We start from the raw sequence: 14,701 nt of genomic DNA, 5'->3' as shown, positions 1-14,701 counted from the left end.
CGTTAATTACTGTTTTTTATAGTATGGCATTTATTGCCCTAATTGATCATCCCATGAACTGTGTTGGTTAATCACGCCCACATGTCCAATGTCCAAAGCAACGTCGTTGTCTCCTTGTCTGTCCATTGTTGTTCATTACTATATATGTGCTACCATTACACAGTTACTATTTATGAAGTTGATGTAGCACTGAACACCGGTAGCATAGGTATCCTTTGTACGCGGGGCAAGGGCTGCTGACCATAATGTGTCCAGGTGCCTTGTCAATTCCACGTGATGTGTGAGGCTGAAGGGCACGGTATGGGTTCGATCTGGGCTGCCGTGGCTAGGGAGCGGAACAGGTCCAGCTGTGAACGAAAAAGAACATAAGCTAAGGTATTGTGAACCCCGGGGATATGCTTAGCTAATATTACGAAATTGCCTTTAGCTGCTGTCCATGTTAGAGTACGCATAAAAGACATGATTTTCGGGCATTTAGATCTCCCTTTGCGAATGATATGTACAGTGGCTTGGTTGTCACAATGAAATAACACTCTTTACTGAGTTCATCTATGCCCCCAAATTACGGATGCTATCACGATGGGATACAGTTCGAGGAAGGCGAGGGAATGTTCGACTCTCTTTGTACATTTTTTTCTTCTTGGAGAACTCGTGGAGTAACTAAGGCTGATATCCTGTCCGGCTCATCTTGTGGTAGGCTTGCTGTCATGGCGGCGGTATCCAGATTAATGCCCAGGTATTCCAAGGTTGTGGCTGGTCCCATTGTCTTGTGCTCGGCTATAGGGATGCCCATCTCGTGGAACAATTTCCGCAGGTTCGTCATGGTTTGTTGGGCATCACCCTCAGGGGAGTCTATAGTAAGGAAATCATCCAGGAGATGGAGAAAGTGTTGAATGCCATAGTTATGATGCAGTATCCAGCATAAAGCTTCTGTTAAAGTGTCGAACAATTTGGCCTTGAACGACATCCGAAGGCCAGACTTTTGTAAAAGTAGTACTGCTTTTGCCACTTGAATGCAAAGAAAGGTATGAATGCAATTGCTATCGGGACCTGTTTGAAAGGATCCGAAATGTCAAGTTTACACAGTTTGGCGCCATGACCTCCATTGGAGATGATAGCGATAGCGTGGTCAATTGTCACATATGAAAGAGAACACTGATCTTTGTCGATGAACTCATTGATGCTGAGTATTTCCAGTTCGTCGTGGGGCGCTGACAGGTCGAGAATGTGTCTCTTCTTCTGGCTGTATTTACCTATGGCCAACCCGGGGGGACTCACCCTTTATACATCATATGGCACTGTCGAAAATGGGCCTGCAACGTAATCCTTTGTAACATCGGATTTGACGAGAAGTGACACTGTAGCCTGGTCTTTCCTAACACTGTAATTGTTGTTGAACTCCATGGAGGTTGTGGGTAGTGGATGAATTAAAGGGTTGAAATCGTATTTTAGACCATTTATCACATAGTTGGTGATCTTGATATCCGGATGAAGAGCCAGTTCAAATTGTAACCGGGCGTGGTTAATAGAGGTGAGTGGAGATGATACAGGCACTGTTTCCATGGTTACGGTGGATTTGTTAGAGGTGGTATCCAGTCAAACCTTCTTTCTCTTGTCGCTACAGTTGTTTTTTCCGTGGCTTGGCTCCTTGTAGGTTAAGCAGACATGCTCAAACAGACAGTTTCTTCTGACGTAACCTTGGTCGTTGAAATTGTTGCAAATTTCTTTGCCGTTGAACCTGACCTTGGAACGTCCCCTGATGTCAGCCTTTTCTTGTCGATATCCTTGCGGTCTGTCAGAGACTGGTGTGTTGTACCTCCGTGGTTTGAACTCATAGCATATCGTGTGTCACACTATGGCAGGTTTGGCGAGACTTGGAGTTTCTTGTTGAGCACCTAGTGAGAATCCTTTGATCAGGCATATCCGACCTGATGGGTTGACCTTTCTCAGCATGGGAGCAACGCGAGAGGCAAACAATTTATGTTAATTGTAGTGGTTTCTTTTTCCTGGGAATTGCTGAGCCAGATTTATGACTGTCCTTTTGTGAGCGTCCAACTGGCGCTGGAGTTCATGGTTGTTTTCACAATAAATGTTCTTGAATGTGGTGAAAGTCACGATGAAATCTGGTAACAACAGGGTTCTTGATAAGTTGCCATTGGGGCTATCTTGACTTAATCCCTTTTCGCCGTAGTCTATATCTTGTAATAGGTGAGCTAGATTCATATATTTACCGGCTTTGATCTTGTCCTTGGTCGCTTCTGGCACTGTATCTATCGGGGGCAGGCTGTCTGAAGGCACCGCTTGATGCATCTGGTGTGCGGTTCTGTTTACATTCTCTTGACGCATGGCACAGATAAGCTCCTTCAACTCCCTGACCTCGTCTCTCAGGTTTCTATCCGCCATGTTGAATGCCGGAACTTCCGTCTGACTACTGCGCAGGTCGGAGATGGGATGCAGATTGTCCTTAACACTGACAAGTGTAGCTGGAGTGTTGATGCTTACTCCTGTCATGCATTCTCTGGCGTCTGGAACCTGGAATGCATCAGTCTGTCCCCTCGCTGCCTGTGTCTGTGGAATGTCATTCCTTGTTGGCCTGTCGTTGTCAGTGGGGTTGTCTATCAGCCGGCCACTTGCTACGTTTTCCTTGTACAGCTGCAGCAAGGATTTTCTAGACCATGCAGCCGGAACTTTCATCCCTAGTTGTTCTAGTCTGTTTGTGTGATCAGTAGCTGTCCGGTACGGTGGGTTGGTGGCGTGAGACTGGCGAGATGTACGAGGGGGTGGTCCGCCATCTTGGTTGTTTACATCGGATTCTGCGGAAGGTAGATTAACACTTTTGGTCCGAGCAGATTTCCTTGTGTGTGAAACACGTTTCCTCTTTGGATTCGACATTGTCGACACGATGGAAAGCTTTCCCGGTGAAGAATGATAATGGATGGCGTATTCTGTGGTGGATTCGTGAGAGATTTTGGAAGCATTACGCCATGACAATAGAATTGACAAGGAAGACAAAGCAAAATCTATGGGGTTAAATAGCCTACAGACATAAGGTCAACGGAACTTTTCTGAGCATGCGTAGCTGATAAATTAATGCATTGTGGGATATGGAGACAGTAACCTTATACAGAACAGAAAAGCATGGCTAATGATGTGACGGGAAATAAAATATAAGAAGTGAGGGTAGGTAGATGTATGACATAAGCATGTACTTGCTAGTGAAGAGTGTAACTAAGGTGAGAAAATAACAGGGTATAATAGACTGGATGCAGAAGTACGCATATGACTACGTAGGTAATGATACCTGTCGATATGGCTAGCGTACTTTTCTTTGTCCCTGCACAAACTAGAATAATAAATAACCATATGCTTATCTGAGAGATACTTGTCAATACTGAGTTCGAAAACTAGTCCGTCAATTGATATTTTACGGCCTTCGATACATATTATTTGTTTTATCAGAAACAACTGAAGTTAGCTTATCTAAAAGATACTTATGAAGAGTTATTTTTTCCAGAGAAAGGGCCTTTTGTTTGTTTTAATTTCACATTTAATCATTTTTTCTTCATGACAAAAAGCAGACCAAGTGCCTATCTCTTCTTAAGGCTTTATGGGGCTTTTTTATAATTTATGTTCACTACTATATGAACAAACAAACGTCTTATGGGCCTCGTGGCGGGGGATAGTGATTATGCTGTTTTCTTGTTTAAGGAAACGTAAATGAAAAACTGTATTCTTTCATAAGTGCTTTTCAGATGATAAGTTCATCCATTGCTTGGTGAATTTAAGATCACGCTGTCAGTGTCAGATGTGCCCGGGGTTTTGGAGGTTCACGTTCCACTATGACAAGCAAGAGATATATCCTTATTGTGCTGGCATCCATTTGCAGTAGGCCTATCGGTAAGAATATATTGGTGTCACCAATTTACTATGAAAAGCACTGCGTACCTCCGTCACACCGAATAACCGTCAGTAAATGCACGGGTTTGAACACACTAATATCCTCGGGAGGGTAGCCTGCTGTCACTGCCCCATGTGATCAATGGCACAGAATCTTCACGAGAGTCAATAAAGTCAAGCACACAAACATATTATTGTATATATATATATATATATATATATATATTATGATATGTTGATATAATGATCTTGATTCTAAATTCGGTTTTGGTTTTCGGTTTTCTACATATTCTGTATGTATGTAAACTCAATATATATTCTGTATGTAGACGCAGTATATATTGTGTATGTATGCAGACTCAGTATATATTCTGTATGTAGACGCAGCATATATTCTGTATGTATGCAGATGCAGGATATTATCTGTATGCATGTAAACGCAGCTTATATTCTGTATGTATATAGACGCATCATATAATCTGTATGTAGATGCAGCATATATTATGAATGTATATAGACGCAGCATGCATTATGTATGTAGACGCAGCATATGTCCTGCAAGTATGTAGACGCAGCATGTATTATGTATGTAGACGCAGCATATATTCTTAATGTATGTATACGCAGCATGTATTATGTATGTAGACGCAGCATATATTCTGTATGTAGACGCAGCATATATTCTGTATGTAGACGCAGCATGTATTATGTATGTAGACGCAGCATGTATTATGTATGTAGACGCAGCATGTATTCTGTATGTAGACGCAGTGTGTATTCTGTATGTATACGCAGCATGTATTATGTATATAGACACAGCATGTATTATGTATGTAGACGCAGCATGTATTATGTATGTAGACACAGCATGTATTATGTATGTAGACGCAGCATGTATTATGTATGTAGACACAGCATGTATTATGTATGTAGACACAGCATGTATTATGTATGTAGACACAGCATGTATTCTGTATGTAGACGCAGCATATATTCTGTATGTAGACGCAGCATGTATTCTGTATGTAGACGCAGCATATATTCTGTATGTAGACGCAGCATGTATTCTGTATGTAGACGCAGCATGTATTATGTATATGTAGACACAGCATGTATTATGTATGTAGACGCAGCATGTATTATGTATGTAGACACAGCATGTATTATGTATGTAGACACAGCATGTATTATGTATGTAGACACAGCATGTATTCTGTATGTAGACGCAGCATATATTCTGTATGTAGACGCAGCATGTATTCTGTATGTAGACGCAGCATATATTCTGTATGTAGACGCAGCATGTATTCTGTATGTAGACGCAGCATGTATTCTGTATGTAGACGCAGCATGTATTCTGTATGTAGACGCAGCATATATTCTGTATGTAGACGCAGCATGTATTCTGTATGTAGACGCAGCATGTATTCTGTATGTAGACGCAGCATGTATTCTGTATGACTGCAGAAGCAGCAAATACCCTGCATGTTTGTAGATACTGGCCAGTAGGTGGAAGGGATTATAAGACATCTCCAAGTGAAATGTGTCAATAAAAAAGTCGGTGGGATTAATACGAGGTTCACAGTTAAAAATAAACCTCACATACAGTCTATATTCCCTTCAGCTGCTGTAACTACAAACTTGGCGTTACATAAACCAACAAGCGCCAGTTCAAACTATCATAGATTTTCGGATCCTTCCCACGCCGTGGATGGGTCTGCATCAGGATACAGTGAGAGCTCGTTTTGTTACTTTTCACGAGGAGATGACAAACAGCCGTGGTGGCAGGTCGACTTGCTGAATGTTTATGAAATATCTAAACTTAAGATCATCAATCGGAGTGATCCTTGCACCGGTTGTGGTAAGTACTGAAGCAAACTGTATATGCATTATTGATATGCCATCGATTGTATTTTTATAGGAGGGACATAGAAGGGACATAACTTGTAATCGCCACTGGTGGCGCTACGATCGAGCCCAAAATTCCAGCTTTTCTTTTTGACCCTATGTACCCATGTATTTTTTCAGGTGAAAACGTGACCTGCCTTTGCATGTGTTTGTGAAAGGTTCTTTTGGTAGAGCAGGACTCATAAACACGTGCTAATGATATAGTCGGAATCGTGCAATAGTTTTTATTATTATGATTATGATTTTTATTATCATCATTATAAGTAGTAGTAGTAGTAGTAGTAGTAGTAGTAGTAGTAGTAGTAGTAGTAGTAGTACGGAAATGGTTTTGTTGCTTCTATTTACGGGATGGTATGTCCACCCAGTTCAAACAATGTAATTGGTAAAGTCAGTGTGATCTTTTAGTGAAACATCTTTGGTTTGTGTTTTATATATTAACCCTTTATCTCGCCATAGTTGAGGTAGTTAGTTATTGTGATCATCTGTAGGAGAACGACTTGGGGACTTTACCATCAAAGGGTACTGCGAGGACCCCTCTGTGACGGCGAGCGCTGTCGGAGCACTGTGTTATTATCACCGTGATGCGGTTCCAGTTGGAGCCGTGAGGGAAATAACGTGCACCTCCCCCCTGTCTGTTCGATTCGTGAGGCTAGCAACGAAACATCCCTATTTCACCCTGTGTGAAGTTATTGTGTTTGGTACAGAAGATCCTTCAACTGGAGCATGTGAGTCACACTATACATACTACTCAAAAGAACTTAAGGCCTGACCACCCGATTCTTTCATATTACTCTAGATAGTCTGTCAATGACAGATTAACCTTTATCCTGTTTAAGAATTGTTTTAGCAAAGGTCGCTGTTTAGAGGGTGGACGATTTCAAACAGTCGGTGCTTCAATAAACAAGGGCCAATTGAGAAATATGTTCCAGCTTTATTCCTGACAATAAACTACACATTACTAAATAAAAATGTCCTTATGTTTTCAATCATACCAAGTTTAAGACCATAGTGAACACAAAATTTGTAACGTTTTTTGACTTACCCGAATTACGTTATTGAAGGTGGTTTGCGTGTCTTGTTAGGAACCTTTTAATGTCGTTAATTTTGTGCAAATTGATCTCCGATATCTTATTTTCATCGATTTTTGTATTGGCAAATAACAGAGCGATGGTATTATGAACCATTTCAGTAAAAAAACAATTATCCAATCTTAAGGAGGAATAACACTTAATTTTCGCGGCCATCATATCAGTTGCAGAAATACGAACATTCGAACTTAATTTAACGTGTCATATTATAAACTTTGCAGGGAACAATTAATGACATACATATTCACCAATTCTAATTTCAAATTTTTTGGGTCATATTTACTATATAGGAAAATACAAATCGTTTGTCATGATGCTAACAGACGTACGAAAAACAAACATGGCAATAATCACCCTCACAACAGCTACGCGAAAAAAACCGTTTCAAAATAGCATTCGTGCGTTGCTAGATATGATAGGATATACACAAGTGCGTGATGTGTATCTTAATAAAATTTTACATACTTATATCCAGGGTTAGCTTCACAATAAATTTGGGACATATATTATCTTTACTTTAAACATATTTTATTCAACAATTATTATCTTTCACCTGAACATCAATATGTGAATAGGTAACTACTTAATATCATTATTTAAGTTTAGTATTCCATGAATAATAGATAAAAAGATAAGATCCTTGACATGTACATACACTATACATATGGACATTAATCTTGTCTTTAAAGCGGTTTGTTTCCAAACGAAACAATTCTAAAATATAATTGTAATATGAATATGATACATTAATTTCTAGTAACAGTACACGTGATTTTTGTTTGTTTACTCACAAGAACCAGGGTGGCTCTTGAGCTGGTGAGGTAGATATATATTTATAAGAGAATGTTATCTTTTGAAAAAGGAATAGGGCATATATATATGTAAGTATATATTCCATGTACTTTTCTCCAACAGAACAGAACTATATATATATATATATATATAGGCAAATTTTGCAGTTCTGTTCTGTTGGAGAAAAGTACATGGAAAATACCCTACCATATGTATTTTGTCTGGGTTCTCACCATAATGTGTGATTTGTCTGGCATGACTGTCCGGGTTTGCTGCAGTATGCTCAGGTGTGTGACAGTGACGCTCATGCATGTCCCTTAAGAAACATGAACCGTTGGGAACTGTGGTCAGCAGGTTTTCGTCTATCAGTCAGTGTCACGTACATAAATTCAAAATAAATGCAGATCTACACAAGCCTCGGATCTGACATCCTTGATTATTTGATGGGTTTCTGAATATCTAATCAGTAAAGGTCCATATGTCTCAGCCTTCTGGGTGGAGTGAAATTAAATGTCCCTGCATACATGATCACCCTTGTCAGATGTGTTTTATCCTGCCAGCCATGTCCCATTGTGTGGTTTATTGTGCACATACATGTACTGCTGCAAACCTGTTGTCCCTTGAATGCAATCACAGTATCACACTTTCATCAGTTGGTGTGTGCCCTTGCCATCACGAAACAAGAATTCCCCTTGTATAAAAGAAACGTATTTGTCATTCCTTGAATAATCTCTGGTGAAGTACTTGAAAGTTTCAGTGTATTATTTTTTTTTTCTTTGAAACCAACGTCAAACCATCTGACAAGTTTGATTAATTTAGCTTTAAATGCTATATTTCTGAGGTGTCCATATTTTTCTACAATTTAAGGACAAAACATAAACCTGTTTGGTTACGTAATCAAAAACTCGTTTTAATATGTGAAAAGTAGTACTACTGACGGGCACCTTTTTTGTCCTATCGTTCCCATTTTTGTATCTTAAATTTGTGAGTTTGTGCCCAAACAATTATGTGATTTTGTACCCAGAAGAATTTTGGATTAGTTTTAAAGCTACACATTACTTTTAGTGGCAAAAAGTTCATATATTATCACTTTCCTATCAAAACATTACAATTTACTTAGGGTTTAACAATTTACCTGGCCTCTTCTCCAGTGACAAGTATTTTGGATTATAAGTTTGTTTTGGGTACAAAATCACATAGACCCTACTACACGCCCATCCCGTCGCCCTGTACCTTGTTTCACCTGTTCTGAAGACTGGGGAGACGGAGAGGGGGGGTCAATTATTTTTTTAAAAGAAATCCTTAATATTCTGAATTGTCCTTCTTGCAATGACAGACCAATAACAATATAAGGTTGTGGTTATCATAGCATATCAATATATTATATCGCTACCCGCTGCCGTCGTTTTCAGAAAATATTTCTAAATTACAAGTTTCATGTTACACACCGGCTACAGTTACGAAAACAAATGAAACACAGGCGTGAGGACTGCTACCCAGGTCAATAAATAGTAAACAGGTGACGAAAAATAGTAAGTTAGGTAATTTATTTGAATTTGAATCCTTTTCGGAATTTTCTTGATCATAGCTTACCGTCTTTGCGTAGTTTGCCTCGATGTGTGACATGCGCTACGTGCTTCCGGGTTCAGAAATAATGATAAAGTTGCAAGTATTTTGATTCTTTTTCAAAATCTGTTTTACTGATGGTTTTATTATTGAATGGCTAACCTAGAATGTATATCAGTTAATATTTTGCCTATCATCCACTATTTGTTTTTATTCGCTGTGTTTGTTGACTTTGTTCCTCTAAACAAATCGCGAGTTAGGCCACGCCCAAACATGTCACTTACGCATGGCAATAGCATGTCAATGTCCGAAAGGTCATGAACTAAGTCATTTCAAAACTCGATAAAATTGAGATATTTTTTACCAAGATTTAGCATCCGTGTAAATAATTCTAGAAAGTTAATTTAGATATATAAAAAAGATTGTAATAGTATTACGGGATCACGATGCAGGTGGAGTTTTATGTTTGTAGCAGTTACGATTTAGATTGTTTTTGTTTATAATTTATTATACCGAAATTTGCTAATTTTTAGAAATTAAGGAACTTGAGTGTTTTTGTTTCATCAGGTAACCCAAAGATATGATCGAATGTGAAAAATTAATAAATAAAGAAAATCTCATACTGCATGCCGCTCAACGTGAAGTGCCAAAAGTCAACAATGGCCGTTTCTGGTAGTTGTGTGCTGAGGCTTTGGGCCGATACTTTCTTAACTCGCGATGTTTTATTTTTGAGGTAAATAAACTACTGAAAGTATTTAAACTTATGTTTACCACACGGAACTTAAATGATTCATGTAGGCAAGGCCTACTCGTTAATCAGTTATGCCGAGTTTCATTTGGGGGTGTTCTTTGACTATGCGCCTGTCGAATGGGTTCGACATTAGCACTGAGAGCAGGTCTTGGCATGACAGATTAACTTTAGTCATATGATGAATTGGGCGGCCCTTCACATTGTCAAAGGCAAAACGTCTATTATTATGACCTGTGATAACTGTATGTACATGTATATAACGGATATTATACTTAGTTCAAGGCATAAGTGAGAACGATCATGAGATCATGTCTCCTCCTTTGTAAGTTTTGAATCAACATACGCCACTAAATAAAGAGAAGCCTACTTCTGCTGTCCCCAGGGTGGTCGGGTGGCCTAGTGGTTAAAGCGTTCGCTCGTCACGCCGAAGACCCGGGTTCGATTCCCCATAGGCACAATATGTAAAACCAATTTCTGGTGTCCCCCGCCGTGATGTTGCTGGAATATTGCTAAAAGCGGCGTAAAACCATATTCACTCACCCACTCTGATGTCCCCTGTCGTTGTATTGCTGGAATATTGCTAAAAGCGGCGTAAAACCATATTCACTCACTCACTCACTCTTTAGGTAAAGCCAACAGGTCTGTCGCAGTAACTCCTGCAGAGTCTGAAGAAAGTGATCATGCAAACCTGCAAGGACCAACAACAATTTGTAAGTTTACACCTTTATATTTATATGAATATCATAAAATAGGCAGTGCAAATCATTCGGGAGATTCAAACTATCGCCAAACCATTCTGACCATATACTGAGGAGCAAAAGAAACTATACCACTCAGTTGATTTTAATAATTTTATTTGATTTTCATTTGAAAAGATCCTAAGTTATTAAGATATTTTATACACAAACATTAACTGTACCGGCGCTTAGTCAACACTCAAGAATACTTCTCCATAGTAGTTGTTTTTTTTCTAAATATAGTTTCATTTCAAACTTTTTAATCTTTGGAATCTTGGACATTTTATCACAATAAATGTGCTTGTTTGGGCACAAATTTACAACGTTTCAAATATGGCGGAGATCATGAGGTTGCAAATTCATTTCTTACCCCGGTCTTCATTGATCAATTGATAGTTACATAATAACAGACATAATGAAATTTAACAACAGTTCTTTCAATTTTCAATTGCACAAAAAACAAACTCGGTTTGTTTATCCCAGCCAAGAACTGGGACGGGGTATAGGAAAGGTGATGTCCGTCCATCCTTCCCTTCGTCACGTTTCGTTTCCGGAGCAAACCTCGGAGACTGTTTAATATCTTATTACGAAACTTTGTATATGTATCAAATACATGTTGAACTGGTGCCTTTGAATGTATTGGTATTTCTTTAAAAGAATTTGTTTCCTTAATAACAAACTCAACTTTGACACAAAGACGTTAGCATTTGTTTCCAGAGCTTAACTCGGAAACCGTTTAATATTTTATTTTGAAACCTTCCAACACATGTATGTATCAAACACATGCTGAACCGGTTTGATAGTAATACGCCTATGAAAACCATACACTTGGAAGTTGCCACTTTATGGTTTTAGATCCTGCTGTTTGATCGTCGTTTGTGACGACTATATGTTCCCATGTGATTGATACAAATAGGAATAGTTCCACGCACTGAACCCGTGAAGATCCGGGGTAGAATAGGTCTTCAGCAACCCATGCTTGCCGTAAAAAGCGACTATGCTTGTAGTAAAAGGCGATTAACGGGATCGGCTGGTCAGGCTCGCTGACGTGGTTGATGCATGTCATCGTATCCCAATTGCGTGGATGGTTGCTCATGATATCAATCACTGGATTGCCTGGTTCAGAATTGATTATTTACAGGCCGCCGTCATATAGCTTGAATATTGCTGAGTGCGGCGTTAAACAACAAACAAATAAAACACGTCTCTGTAGCTCACCTGGATTTGTAGGCAACTAAGGTGTGAACAACACATCCACTTATCAAAAGTCAGCATTGATATTAAACGCCAACAATAAATTCTACAGATATCATCAAAAGGAGAAACATACATACACAAGTTTCCGAGGGGATATCTATAACGGCAAACATGTATTTTGAGAGAATTTAAGTCAAAACACAAAGGTCAATAAAGGTCGCGAAATGCGGAACATATATGTTAAGTCCTGATGCTAACTGAACATATGCGAAATATTATCACATTTTAAAAAAAATAATTGGCAAAGCAATGGTCTAGATGGGTTGTTTTTGCAGGATGATAATTCATTTCGAACCTCTTAAAGAAATAAGGGTAGCCGTTGCTGGGAACAGGTTTTAGCTTTCTTTGTCCAGTGGTTTCCTTATTATCTCGAAAACTGTACTTCATTTTGTTGATCAATGTGACCATACGCCCTCATTACTACCGGTATCCATAAAAGTGACTAATGCGCTTACAAATGGCGCAGCAGAGGTCGCGAACTAGTCTAGATTTCTGCTATACATCCGGGTACTCACTGGGAAAAAACAATAACAAAGGCAACAACCAGTCCCGGGGAATTGCGTTAGATCAGTGCCCCTTTAACTGACAACGACTGACGTCGGACAAGCATGCTATGTCATTTCATTGACTTTCAGTCAGGGGAGCCAAAGAAACTGGAATTTCGACACTAAGTAAATACCAAACTGGCTACACATAGGATTACTGGTATAATTATATGGTATTAAGATACAGTGTGACAGTGTGTGACGAGTGTACGATTAACACTGTTTCCAGGTTTCGGGCTTAAAGCCAGGGATCACAGAGTCCAGCTGTCAGGGCTCGAGGTCATTGCGGTGAGTACTCTTCACTGCGCCACGTGGTGTGCCCAACGCCCCCTATGTGTCGGCATCAACGTCAAGGGGAGACAATGTGAGGTGATAGTTTCACAAGCTGCCTCTATGCTGGTGGAACCATCACCTGGGTGGAACTATCTCAGACGCATCTCTTGTTAATCCTCCCAACAGCCTGACATGGGAGACACTATACATGCCTATAAGTATACATAGGGTCGTGTTTTCTCATTAAAAATATGTCGCATATAATTGTCTGGATTTTTTATTTTGTTTGTGTGTCTTTTTTGGCCGCCGAAAGGAATGTTCCTACTGTGTCGCGACAATTCGATTCTGTGCCAGAGAACCAGTGGTTGATAATACAGGCAACGTCCCACGTGGTCGGTTTGATAGTGTTATTCCACTGATGTAATATGCAGTTTAGCATGGATACCCCACTCAGATACAGTATTCTAACTGTGATGCTTAATGTCGAGCAGGAGGCAGGGTAACAAGTACCTTATGTAAGCATCTTTTTTGATTGAACCACCGACTTCCGGCCAGACTCACTCTCCACTACACCAGAAAGGTGTCAACTAAGCTCACCTATTCGCTTAAAAGTAAACAAGCTTTAAGAGAGTGAGTGAGTGAGTATGGTTTTACACCGCTTTTAGCAATATTCCAGCAATATCACGGCGGGGGACACCAGAAATGGGCTTACACATTGAACCCATGTCGGGAATCGAACCCGGGTCTTCGGCGTGACGATCGAACGCTCTAACCACTAGGCTACCCGCGTGCCCCGCTGTAAGAAAGTACAGGGCGTGAAATCGAATGTGGCTCTTGATCTGCGGCCTAGGAAGCATGGCACCATATGACACATATTTGGTATTCAGGACCCGTCTACAATTCGGTGAGAGTTTGGTATCTAAAGATTATCTTTTATTACTATTTTTAGTTTGGAAGGTACAATATCCGGTTCAGTGAATCACATTAATCACCTGCAGAATGACGTAGTGTATAGGACTTTGTTGGTAATCAAGTATTGTTTGTTGTTCGTTTGTTAAACATAAACTTCTTAATACTGCTACCATATGAACCATTGCTATTTGGAAACTAAGCTTAAAATATCTTTAGACGAGATCTGTGCATTTCATATTTCATTAATAGGATTGGGGTAGGTCATTTAAAGATCTCTGTGAGTGAGTGAGTTAATGCTTTACGTCACATCGGCAATATTTCAGCCATATCGTGACGAGTAAAGATCTCTATTTACGGGCTTGTCCGTCTTAATTATTAACAGGGGCGGTCGGGTAGCCTTGTGGTTAAAGCGTTCGCTCCGTCACACCGAAGACCCGGGTTCGATTCCCGACATGGGTACAATGTGTGAAGCCCATTTCTTGTGTTCCCCGCCGTTATATTGCTGGAATAATGCTAAAAGCGGCGTAAAACTATACTCATTCACTATTAACAACCTCATTTCTCATGGGCATTCAGGTGTTTGTGGGGCAGCGTGGATCTTGGAAACCAAAAAATAGTATAAGCTGCTTCTGATATAAATGTTGTGTTGTGTCCAAGATGTCGTACTGTGTATGGAGTCCTACTGATAATGTAGGTGATAATGTAGCAGCTATTATCTATGGCTTTACAAGTGCAAATAACGTGGAGATAATCGTGTAGCGTAATATCGGCTGACAGCGCACGATATATTGGAAAATATGTGACTGTGAACTATTTGTTGAATACCACATTTGCAGATAGTGACACATGTTTACACGAAATGACGTCTTTCCTTCACGGTGGACTTGTTTGAGTGAGTGAGTGAGTATGGTTTTACTACGCTTTTAGCAATATTCCAGCGATATCACGAGGTGGGACACCAGAAGTGGCCTCCCC

The 14,701-nt window shown here is 39.8% G+C and overlaps 1 protein-coding gene across 1 annotated transcript; it reads left to right on the top strand.

The window, feature by feature from the left end:
* Positions 1-3,263: 3,263 nt before the first annotated feature.
* On the top strand, positions 3,264-12,988 carry LOC139456027 (pentraxin fusion protein-like). Its single transcript, XM_071237543.1, has 6 exons — positions 3,264-3,291; positions 3,787-3,897; positions 5,522-5,758; positions 6,294-6,530; positions 10,629-10,712; positions 12,771-12,988. The coding sequence occupies exons 1-6, from the start codon at positions 3,264-3,266 to the stop codon at positions 12,986-12,988; spliced, it is 915 nt and encodes a 304-aa protein (XP_071093644.1).
* The last annotated feature ends 1,713 nt before the right edge of the window (positions 12,989-14,701 follow it).

Source organism: Haliotis cracherodii, unplaced genomic scaffold (genome assembly GCF_022045235.1).
Source record: "Haliotis cracherodii isolate W230 unplaced genomic scaffold, xgHalCrac1.p SCAF_11, whole genome shotgun sequence".
NCBI classification, from domain to species: Eukaryota; Metazoa; Mollusca; class Gastropoda; order Lepetellida; family Haliotidae; genus Haliotis; species Haliotis cracherodii.
Note: the sequence above shows the minus strand (reverse complement) of the source record. Positions and strands in the feature narration are given on the sequence as shown.

What these genes read in the sequence shown, in the direction of transcription:
- LOC139456027 (XM_071237543.1), top strand. Translation starts at nt 3,264, where the DNA reads ATGCAGAAGTACGCATATGACTACGTAG. An exon ending in TGATCCTTGCACCGGTTGTG is followed by an intron (nt 5,759 to 6,293) that starts GTAAGTACTGAA and finishes GATCATCTGTAG; the next exon opens with GAGAACGACTTGGGGACTTT. An exon ending in GCAAGGACCAACAACAATTT is followed by an intron (nt 10,713 to 12,770) that starts GTAAGTTTACAC and finishes CACTGTTTCCAG; the next exon opens with GTTTCGGGCTTAAAGCCAGG.